Source organism: Trichechus manatus, unplaced genomic scaffold (genome assembly GCF_000243295.1).
Source record: "Trichechus manatus latirostris isolate Lorelei unplaced genomic scaffold, TriManLat1.0 scaffold00074, whole genome shotgun sequence".
Lineage (NCBI taxonomy): Eukaryota > Metazoa > Chordata > Mammalia > Sirenia > Trichechidae > Trichechus > Trichechus manatus.
Genome location: NW_004444010.1, coordinates 2,110,309 through 2,122,881, shown reverse-complemented (window position 1 = coordinate 2,122,881; position 12,573 = coordinate 2,110,309). Strand labels below are relative to the sequence as shown.

Genomic DNA, 12,573 nt, shown 5'->3' with positions numbered 1-12,573 from the left:
ATACATATACCTTGACTAGAATCATTCCACTTATAAGAAGTTAATCCTAAAAAAAAATAAAGTTTTATCTGTAAGGATATAGGTGAAAGCAAAAATTGGAAACCAAGTAATGTCGGATAAGAAGAAGATATTTAAATAAATTATAGCACATTGATATGATGAAAAAATCACGATTACTAAAGAAGCTGGTACAAAAAATATTTAACAACCTGGGGAAATCAAGCAGATTACAAAAACTCATGGAAACTAAATGCCTTATTTAAAAAAAAATAAAAACAGAAAAATCAATAAAAGTAAAGAGGATTGAATTATTTTCTATAGATTATGGGTAAAACTTTCATAAAAAATAATTTATGTAATTTCTAATAATATGTATCTACTTCTGATTACAAAGACAATATAGGATCACTATGTGACATGTGGGCAATAGAAAAACACACAAAAAATAGTATCACTGGTAAAACCACTACCTGGAGATAATTCTTTGTAACATTTTGGCTATGTCTCATTCCTGTTTGTTTCATATATATATATGATTATATGATATATGAAGATTTGTGTCCTGCTTTTCACTCATTATGAGTATTTTTCCATATTGTAGACTCTTCTTCAAAACCGTAATTGTAAATGGCTGCATCTGTTTTACATGTACTTGTATAGGCTGCTTTCAGGAGCACCAATGTTTACTGCAGCACTATTCACAACAGTCAAAAGGTGGAAACAACTTAAATGTCCATCAGATGAATGGATAAACAAAATGTGGTATATACAAACAATAGAATATTACTCAGCCATAAAGAGAAATTAAGTCCTGATACTTGCTACTATATGGATGAACCTTGAAAATACTATGCTGAATGGAGTAAGTCCATCACAAAAGGACAAATGCTGTAGGATCTCACTTACATGAAATATCTAGAATAGGCAAATATACAGAGACCAAAGTTTATTAGTGGTTACCAGGGGTGAGAGAGAGGGCAGAAAGGGAAGTCACTATTTAGGAAGCATTGAGTTTCTACTTATTGTGATGGAAAATTTAGCAACTGATATTGGTGATGGTTGCACAACAATTAGTGTAATTGCTGTCACTAAACTGTATATGTGAAAAACATTAAATAGGCAAATGTGTTACATAGATTTCTACAACAATTAAAAAAATCACATTGCTTTCATTTTTTTTTAACATTATAAATATTGAAAAGTTGTCCTCTGGATAAAAATTTGTGTGCATCTGTCTTCTAATAGAATAATTTCTATTCTGAGTCAAATAGTATGGTTATGTTTAGGATTTTTGATAGATATTGTCTTGGAAGAACTACAGCCAGAATACTCCTTAGAAGCAAGGATGAGCAAGACTACGTCTCACATACTTTGGACATGTTATTAGGAGGGATCGATCCCCGGAGAAGGGCATCATCCTTGGTAAAGCAGAGGGTCAGTGAAAAAGAGGAAGACCCTCAATGAGATGGACTGACACCGTGGCTGCAACAATGGACTCAAGCATAACAATGACTGTGAGGATGGCGCAGGACTGGGCAATATTTTGTCCTGTCGTACACAGGGTCACTATGAGTCAGAACCAACTCGATGACACTTAACAACAATTTATAATCACACCAGCCACGTTATGACAGGGACCACTTCCCAAGTCCTCATCATCGCCAGGCATTTTTTCTACCATCTTTCCCAATTTCTTAGGGGAAAATAACTTTTGTTTTGTATTATTTACATTGGCAAGGCTTCTGTACGTTTAGAGGCAGAAAGAAAGAAATCAAAGACAACAAAAATTTCCAGTAAGAACCTTACCTACCCATAGCTGTTTTCTCCATAAATAGTTCAACAGAATTTACATAAAATTTTAAAACTTTTTCAGTTTTTTTTTTTTCCTTCTGTCAAGCGTTAGTATCTTCCCTCCACTTATAATACTTCCAATTCCTTTTTTTAAAAAGAGAAAATAAAGGGTAACAAGTTCTCTCCTTGGGCACCACAGAGCATACATACAGAATTTTAAGGAGGCAGAGGTCTTAAAGCTTGCAATTAACTAGACTCTGCAGGTGTACATCTGTAAATAGTTACTTTTTTTTGTTTTGTTTTTATGCCACACTTCAAAGAATTCACAAACAACACTGGGTATATGCAAACCCATTTCCGTTGTGATGCCGTTTTTATTTAATGCCAGTAATTTCACGTTTCCCACTGAGAGATTACAAAGCATGATTACAGTTTGCCCAGATACAGCGACCCAGTCGTCAGAACTGCTTCTATATCTGAATAACTTTCAGTGGCCTAGGATCTCATGAATAGCAAATGCAGAATCAAGCTGAATGCCTGAAACATGAATGCAACTTGAATTATAAAGATAGATATCTGATTGCGCCCTCGATGCTGTATTGGGTTTATAATAACTTAAAATAATTTCTTGCACTACCTATATTTATTCACTGTGAAAAGATGAAAACAAGTTGAACTTGAATACTTTTTTAAGAGGACAGAAACAGCACCCAAGTAAGTGATCTGATACAGTTGTTCCCTCTGAAGCTGAGGTTTTTCGAAGAACTGCTCCAGAAATGTTCCCGCCTGACTTCCAGTGATACTTCCAATCTTAGATGGAGTACTCTTTAAAGCACCATATCTAAATCTGACAATTTACATGGACTCAGTCTATTTGAGAACATATGTATGAACCTTGAAAATATCATGCTGAGTGAACAAAGTCAGTCATAAAAGAATAAATATAGATTCCACTGATATGAAATATCTAGAATAGACAAGTGTAGAGAGACCTAAGTTTATTAGTGATTACTAGTGGAGGAGCAGCCCTGGTGGCACAGTGGTTAAGAGCTCAGCTGCTAAACTACAGATGGGCAGTTTGAACCCACCAGCCACTCTGTGGGAGAAGGATGTGGCAGTCTGCTTCTGTAAAGATTTACAGCCTTGGAAAACCTATGGGGCACTTCTACTCTGTCACTATGAGTCAGGATTGACTTGATGGTAATGGGTTTTTTGGTTTTATCAGGAGAAGGAGGGGGAAAGGAGGGCTCATTGCTTAAGGAACAATGAGCTTCTGGTAAGGGTGATGGAAAATTTGGAAATGGATAGTGGTAATGATTATACAACATGATAAACACAATTAATGTCACTAAACTGTACGTGTGAAGAATATTTTGTTATATATACATCTTTCTCCTCACTTATCGACTACCTTGTTCTCTGGCATTAGCATTTACAACAATAGTACGAAAATCTACTATCTGACTATTTTTTGCATTAATGACATACATCTGGCAGTAATGAATGCCAAGGTGCTAGGTGTAAGTAGTGCTGGCTATGATGGTTAAGATTATGTGTCAACTTGACGGGGCCATCATTCTCAGTGGTTTGGCAGTTACATAATGATGTAGTCATCTTCAATTATGTGATCTGATGTGGTCATCCTCCATTTTTGCACAATGCTGATTACAAGTTAATGACCTGGTCTTTGGAACCTAACCATGTCGATAAGTGAAGAGAGGTTGTATACTTATCACTATTTAAAAAAAAAAAAGCATATGTATGAAATATTTTTTTCAATGAGCTTGTATTTTTGAGGGCACTCTGTGTAAGCATTCTTGCCAATCTGTTCTCTTATTTTTAATTAAAAAATTCCAGATAAAATTCTTCTTAATAAGACACAGATACACAATAATATATTAAATGGTAGGTCGTCAGTGCTGGTCCTCCTTTCTCTGTATAACTATTCAATATGCTGTTGTGATGTTTTATAATACAATCTGATACAAATTAGCAATAACTGTGCTGTTTATAATAATAAAATATTTTAGATATCTAGCCTTTCCTTATCAACTTTCAAGGAAATTACATGTATACATACACATATGCATACATGAAACCCTATCACAAGAAAAAAAAAAAACCTAGTTCTTGGGTAATAAGCCTCTATTACTATTTAGTTATCTCTGCTTTTAACAACAGTTATATTTTAAGAAGAAAGATATTTGTGAAGAAACACACTATTTAATGGCATCTGAAGCTCAACAGCTTCAACGTCTATCTCTGCATGCCTACTCAATGTGTGTTTTTTGCCTAGTGTGGGAGAAATGTTTGTGAATGGGCCAAGAAATATGCAAATTTAATAGCCAGGAAGAAATCTTGGCAGATTAAAGCATTTCCAAGACTGTATCCAAGGTAGCTACAAATTTCTCTAAAGGACAACGGGGCTGAGAAGAATTTAAAAATTAGATCCAGTTAATGAAGGAAGCTCATATAAGATGGTGCATAAGAAGTACAGTATTAACAATTGCTACTAGGCTGCCCTGAGTTTAATAATCCTTGCTTGAACCAAGTACAGGTTCTGAGAGCAGAGGTGACTGTCCGGGATCTGAGCATCTAAAGCTTACATCTAGATTATGTGCCAGTGTTTTGGGGGAAACACTCTCCTCTTTGTTTGCTTCCTCTGTGTGCCTCCTGTCATCACTTTCCCTTGATATTCAGGGTCAGAATGTTTTCTCTCCTAGCCTCTAGAGGCAGAGGGCAGGGAATTAATATGCTGGAAAGGATATTACAACACTCAGTCCAAGATCTTTTGATGAATGATATCCTTCAACATAGACTAAGTTATGTTGTGGTAATAAACACCATCAAAATCTCAGTGGCTTAACACAAAAAAAGGATTTATAGCCAACTCATGCTACTTAGTTGACATGGAATGGTAAGGAGGTACATCTTACTACAGTCACTAAGGGACGACCCAAGATGACAAAGGCTGGGGAACATGGGAACTCACACACAGTGGACTTCTGCTCACACTTCACTGACCAAGCAAGTTGTGTGTCCATGCCTAACCTTAAAGGCAGCAGGGTAGTACAATCCTACCACATACCTAGAAGAGGAGAACCAGATGATTCATAAGCAGTCCCAGTAGCCACTACCAATGGAAATCCAGAGAAATTAAACTAGTCCATCCTGATTTGTGTGGCTTTTTTCTTTCTTTTCTTCTTCTTTTATTTTTGGACATAAGTGTTGGGTGGTGGGCTTGAGTACAGTAATACAGTCTCCTCAAACCACCAAAAATTCCTCAATACTCCCTTATCCTCCAAAACATCAACTCCAAATGGCCCTATTAAAATTATTCACCCAACACAAGTGACTGAATGGCAGAACAATCCCAAAACTTTCGATCTCCCAGTCTGCATTAAGCGTTACTCATAATAAAAAGGTTGAACTATTACTCAGATGGTTTCAATTTTAAAAATGAAAGATGGTATGATCAGAAAGGTAAAAATGTTTTATCTGGGATGGAAGTTTTAAATTTCACAAGAAAATTACTAAAATCATTTCTTTCCCAACAAAATGAGAATTTTATGACCCATAATTTCCATCTTTCTGAAAATATTAATCTTAAATTGTGAACAGATGGCACTGATCATTATTTCTTTATAAATTCATGACTATGGAAGTACTTTTACAAAGAAAAACATAAAATCTTCATGATTCAAGACAAGACATGGTCAGACTGATCATAGGGTTAATCACATTTCCCCAGTGATCCAATGTACCTCCTATAGAAGAGCCTACAAATCTGAATGGTTCAACACATCCAGTATTCTGCTTCTGTGTGGTATGGCCAGGTACGGCTGGCATTATCTACTTAAACTTTTTAATATTAAATCTATTACCAGCCACTTTCTCTATATCCTCTTTTAATCTAAGTAAGGGTGTTTTGCCTCAGTCTAGGCAATTGCAGTTATTTCCATCTCTTATAGAGAACTTAGATGTACTTAGCTGCCCTTCTCATTAGATGTCATGTTAAACAAAATGACATTAAATAGCCTATTGTGCGTATTGAGGTACTTGTGCTCTTCAAACTCCATTAAGTTCTTATAAGCTTCAATTAAGTAAAAGAACATCTAATTAAAACAGTCTGTTTTCAATAGACTTAGAACTTTGCAATGAAGATGATTCCAAGACCTTATGCCTAACTATCCCTATTTTGAGACTCAGTATTTGAGACTAGAGAGTAAATTCTTTCTGATTTATTTTAAGTAAATCAAACTAGTTCTGCTGTGATTCACCTTTATACCATGAGGACTCTGGGAGGTTATTTATTCTGGAAACATCTTCTGTAGCTAGAGAAAATCTGGAGCAGGCAAGAACGTGACTTGCATTCATTAAGATTTAAACTGGATCAAAACTGTTACAAACAAGGGACTAGGCAAGGAAAAATCAAAACCATTTATGAGTTTTGATATTTCATTTTCTAAAAAAATTCAAATATTTCTCTGATTTCAATAGCTGATAATTATTAATATTTTTATTAATGATAGAAAATACTAATATGGATAATCATAGGTGCTTAATAAATGCTGAAAAAAACAGAAAAACTCTCATATACATGGCAGTAGGATTGGGGCCTACAGAACATGGAAAAGAAAGTGTAAGAAAAAATTTTAACCATAAAAGCAACCAACGTGCTAAAATAATCTTCTGTACAAAATATGCATTTCAGATGAATATGTAAGTCCAATACTATGATGTATCATAATTATTAACAATATCCCATAGACTTGTTTTGTTTGTAGGGAATCAAAATATGGTACCTAAAAACAAAATATTATACTTCCAAGTAAAGGTAATTAAAATCTTAAACAGCAATTGTTTTGGACTATTTATTGATAATCTCTATTGCCCTCTTTATTTATTCATTCTATAACATCTACTGAATTTCCATATTCTGTATCCTGGAGCTATAGCAGAGATCAGCTACAGAAGATCTCTGAGCTGATCTCAGAGAAGATCACAGCTGATTTGCTAAAGTTTGCAAAGATTTGCTTTTCCAAATATAATCACATCACTCTCACTCAACTGTAGTCTGACATCCATTCATGGGTGGGCGAGAGAGGTTTGGCGTATACACAACCCCAGCTTATTTATGCTGTAGGTGGTAGTGAGCTTCTGTTTCTGCAGTTAAAATGAATCATTTGGCAATTGTAAATTATAGTTGTGGTGTAATTCTGAATTAAAAGCATTTGTTTGCCCTCTCAAAATCTGGATATGTCCACTGAAGAGAGTGTAATGAGACAACATCAACTTCTTTCATGGATGTTGCCACTGAAAACAATCAAGAACTCACAGCCTGTATTCCGTGTATGCCACATGCTATATAAGTACTGGAATACAACAATGATTAAAAACAAAAATACAACAAGCAACAAAAACCATTACCCCAGCATTCATAGAATTCACAACCTAGAGGAGGAGAAGTCAAGCAATAATGACAACAAGACACAAGAAGGATATTACACAAGAGCCAAATTTGATGGGAGGCCAAGGGGTAGAATAACTAATCTGCATTGGAGATTCAAAGAAGGCCCAGAGAAAAGATGACCGTTGGAATGGGTCCTGAAGGGAGGAGGCATTCCTTGACAAGAGAACAGCTTGTGCAAATGCCCAAAGTCAAGAGGGAATATGGTGTATTTGGGGAACAGGGATAATTCTGGTTTGGGTGGATAAGAGACTGGCAAGGGAGACTGAGGTCAGGCTGTGAGAGGGGTCTGGAATTCCATGCTCACTTGGAGACTGCCCTGTAGGCAAGGATCCATTCAAAGAATTTAAACAGGAATCTGAAATAATCAGATCTGACTTTTAGAAGCTATTATGAGGGCAGTAAATGTGTTTTTCTTACATTAAGGGAGAAAAGAAAAGTAAATAAGGATGGTGCAATCTTTGGATGATTAAAAGTAATTTTAAAATGTCCTGGAAGTTTATCATCAAATAAAATACTAAGTAAACATTATCATTCAAATAAAACACTATGCAAAATTATGTCTTCTTTTTATCTTTCTTTCCTTTTCTTTTTTAAGGTTCAGATCACATATCACGATGTGGTTTGGGTACAAGTGGTTATACACTTAACTGTATTGTTCAACATGGGCTCAGACGGCTAAATCTATTACTAGAAATAATTATGACATTATTTAAGACTGATATTTCATTAAACTAACTCTCCAAAATAACTGGTGTCTTTAATGCAATCAATGTAATCTTGAATCACATGTACCGAAAAAATACATATATACAGCCATAAATATGCTATTTTCTACAAATAGAAACACAATAGAATCTCTCTCAAGCACTTTCAGATATGATTAATCCCAAGAAAAATTACTCCAATAGGAAATCCCAATGACTTAACTAATTATTTTAATTTTTATTCACCCAAGTTATTTATTTACCTGAGAGAAACTGCATGTGGCCCGTATAGCTCTCTCACTGCGGACAAATCAGCTTCTAGCTGTGGGTGCTTGTGCAGTTCTCCATCATAGTTCACCTGATGAAAAGGGATGATTTAGAAATGACTTCAAAAGAATCAAAACACAAACATGCTCTTGGACAGATCACCCTGTGGGCTCTGCTATGGATATTTTCTGTGTCAGATTTATAAAGAAAGAAAAAAGATAATTTGGCAATGCATTCACTAGTTTTTAGATTCACATACATCTAGAATAATTCATTATGTTAAAAAAGTAAAATTAAAATATTCTAACACAAAGAAAATGAAGATGTCAAAAAGAAATAAAACAAGTGCTTGGCAGAAAATCTGGAAAACTTCTGAACTGAATATCCAGATTAAAGGAAGCCATTTACTTCTCCTCTGTAAGAATTAGCTGTGTAAACAAATGAGACATGCAAATATATATTTCCTGAAGAAAGCAAAACTGGAAGAATTCTTTTGCATAAATATTTAAATGGTATAATGTTTAAAGAATCATTTTATTAGGAAAAATATCCCACTGCTAAAGAAATAATCCTTGAGAAAAAAAATCTAGTTTTATTTACCTCCATTAAATCAAAACCAAACCCACTGCTGTCAAGTTGATTCCTATTCATAGCTTTCATGGAAGCAGACTGCCACACTTTTCTCCCGGAGAACAGCTGGTGGGTTAGAACAGCCGACCTTTTGGTTACCAGCCCAGCGCTTAACCACTGAACACCAGGGCACCTTCCATTATCTCTACTGCCTCAAAAATCCTTGACTGACAAATTACTAATCCTTGATTCCCAAGAAATAAATTCATTTGCATTATTTTACATAACAACAACTTTGGCTTTAATAGCTCTCTTTAACAGAGTACCCTCCTATTATATTATCCAAATTATAAAACATATTTGATTAAGGGGTTTACAGAAATAGAATAAGGCATATTATAGAGCCATACATTAAAATGAATTGCTCAGTTTTAAATTTTAACATTATCCTGAAAATTCTGATGGGTGCTTTTATATATATACATGCATACATATACATATATGTATATATACACGTATATATAACACACACTATGCACATCTATACATGTATAGATATACTATTTTTGTGTATTTAATATATGATGTTTCATCATAACATAGTTTTTCAACAAATATTTTATATTAATATGGGGGTAAAGTGGAATAATAATAAAAATAAAATAATAACAAAAATCATCAATAATTAGAAACTCCGTTTTTACAACAGTTAATTATCTTCTATGCTTTTGTTTGAGGTGTCATCATTTCAAAATATTGACCAAGTATAATATGCTTAAGAAGTGTAAGAGTTAAAAGCATAAAAAATTTTGTTGCCTGCAAAAAAAACTCTGCAAAGAAGTCAACTTCAATGTAACGAATGATTACAGTTAACAAAAGAATTGCAAAACTAACCTTAATTTCTGAAAATATGTAGAAAATGAGAAACATATGAATTATATATATTTCCTACTTAGTAACAGAACCATGACCAACACACAGGTCTCTTAACTCTCAGGCACAGATTTTCACTAGGATATATATGGGTATTGCTAAACTTGACAGTGCACATTTAGGTCAGCTTTGCTTACCTGTCCTCCATAATAAAATTCTTCAGAGTCATTATCACCTTCAGAATCTTCTTCCACTGTACTATTCTGTCTTGACTCCTTAAAATAATGGAGTGAAAAGACAATTTTAATAGTCAAACTAGCTTGCCTCCTTTCTAATGAACGTAATAAATTATTGTAATAGGTACATCTTGTGTAGATTACGTGGATTACATATAAAAACATTCTTGGTACAATACAATCCAAAAAAGGTCATAAGAGGTAAACAGTTTTGTGGGCACATCAGGTTCTATGTTCATCTTTTTTTAAAGTTCTATTTCACTGACCTTTGAGTGAGTTGTGCAATTTAATATTTGATGTATATTAAAAACTTAAGTATAAGCAATTACACCTTTGTTTTTATCTTCATTAAACATTTAATCAGTTCATACACTGATTGAATCTTTTTTAAAAAGGTCCTCAGCATTATTTATCCCAGACTGTTCTCACTTCCAAGACAACTCTACACAATGGAATGAAAGAAAAGACACTTCAAATCCAATAATATGTAAATCAAATTGTGAAAAGAAATAAGAATCACATTATGAAGAGAACAGTTTCAGTTTATAGAAATCATTTGTTTTGTATTTCAGATTTCAAAACACTATTTCTTTAAATATGCTTTAAGTTTGGGTTTCCAATTAACTGAGCCACATCTGTTATGTGTCTGAAGTGAAAATAATGAAAATTCATCTGAAATAACAAGTTATTAATTAAGCTAATGGTGGTATTTCTATCCCTGGTCCCATAAACGTAGTCAGGAGAAAAGTAGCTTCCTTTGGACACAAGGATCCAGTCATCCAATGCTTTGTAATCATCTATAAATTTCTAGACTGAATTGCAAATTCTTAGGAAAACAAAAAACCTAGAAAAGGGAATTTGGGTTTTATAAAATGCTACCAGTTTTTGGTTTTAGTGAAGAATGGCTACAGTAGAAATGGGGAGGGAATGTTCTATCAAGTCTATAGTTTTTAAAGCAAAGAAGTGTTGGTTGAATTGCACTCATGGTAATGTATAGTCATGTAAGTTATGTAAGTGTTCCTCTGACAACTACATTATTTGATGAAAGAAGACAGTAAGTTGTTCTGCATTTTATTTATATTTAAACCAGACATTCTTTTCTATTATTTTAAAGAGACTGTCCTTCTCAGGGTTAACTTTAGGGCACTCTCCTTACTACACAAAAAATCCCTAAGCTGGAAGCTTGAGTTTCATTTCATTCATATTCAATTAACTTAAATCTAAATAACAATAGTGATATTAACTACAAATACACAGCAAATTTAAAGTATATCTGTTGTTCTGAAGAAATATAAAATATAATTTACATACCTCCCCATTTTCCTTCTGTAATTTTGACTTTATGGATAAGCAACAGTTAATGTCATTTGTTTTTCTTAATTCTGAAAGAAAATTATAGTTAAAAAATCTTTTTCATTTTCAGTGGCTGTTCACCAAATATTAATGACTTTCAGTATAAAAACACCTTTAGGTGATGCTCTCCTTTGCAAGAGAATTAATTAATATTTTGAAATTATAACATGCTGCAGTGTTACAAAATTCACAGGCTAGTCTGACTTTTCATTGTCCATGAAAATGTGGTCAAAGTGAAGAATCCTGCAGCTCTCATTACATATTTTATGGTATCCACTTTGCCCTAAACGTGCTTTTTAAATATTCCATTTGTCTAGCAGTGTCACTATGCACTGGAGGTATTTTCAGAACAGCAAATAACATGATGCACTTAAACAGTAAATTTATGCAGTCAAAGAAACTTGAAAAATACACACTAATGTACTTTAAATAGAAAATTTGTATGGTGAACCAGATTTACCGATGCTGAAAATAAATATCATAGTTGTTAAGGGAAAAAAAAAAAAAAGCTACCTATAATTAAAAAAAAATACATAAAAATAACCTAGAAGAGAAAATATTTGTATTCCCATTACCTGTTGCTATTCGATGAAAAATTACTGGAATTGGCTCTGTAGTAACTAATACATCTTCATCATTTTCTGAACTTGACACATACGTGTTATCTGCAAAGATACATGGATTATTAAAGATGCAGTAACTTGAAATAATACATCGTTTACTTAAAAAAAAACAGTTCATATTATGTCCAAAGCACTTTAGTTCCAACACTAATCAAGCACACACTACTGTTCTTATAAAACTCAGAAAAAATTTATGAAGTAGATTGCACATGTATGTATGACTTAATTCTAAATGACCTCCTTAAAGATGTTTGCATCTCCTGGAGAAACAGAGACAGTTCAGACTTCTTAATACATCTCTAATATCCCACGTGGTATGTAAATGGTTACCCCAAATCAGTGACCAAGGTCCTTCCCAACATCAGTATCTACTATGGGAAGCAGGTTTAGAAGTAGAGGGAGAAGGCAAAGAGGAGCAAATAGAGCTATCAAGAGGATTCAATATCAAGTAATTAAAGAATTTAAGCTGATGATGTTGTTGTAAACCATACCTCCCATATTGCTCTAATATATGCTTTTAAATTGATGTAAAGTCTCAGAAGTATCCTTCTTCCATGAATTAATTTTATCTAAAAACACTTTGTTGCTGTTGTTAGGTGCCATCAAGTCGGTTCCAACTCATAGGGACCCTATGTACAACAGAACGAAACACTGCCTAGTCCTGCGCCATCCTCACAATCATT

The 12,573-nt window shown here is 33.8% G+C and overlaps 1 protein-coding gene across 6 annotated transcripts in view; it reads right to left on the bottom strand.

Annotated features, from left to right (window-relative positions):
• The window catches only part of PARP8 (poly(ADP-ribose) polymerase family member 8), a 189,947-nt gene that overhangs the window by 66,100 nt on the left and 111,274 nt on the right, over positions 1-12,573 (bottom strand). For all 6 annotated transcript variants that reach the window (XM_004380448.2, XM_023734967.1, XM_023734966.1 and 3 more), the window contains 4 exons: positions 11,843-11,932; positions 11,226-11,296; positions 9,876-9,953; positions 8,232-8,326 (listed from right to left, as the gene is read on the bottom strand). In XM_004380448.2, coding sequence (XP_004380505.1) covers positions 8,232-8,326; positions 9,876-9,953; positions 11,226-11,296; positions 11,843-11,932 — 334 coding nt within the window. The remainder of the gene's footprint in view (positions 1-8,231; positions 8,327-9,875; positions 9,954-11,225; positions 11,297-11,842; positions 11,933-12,573) is intronic.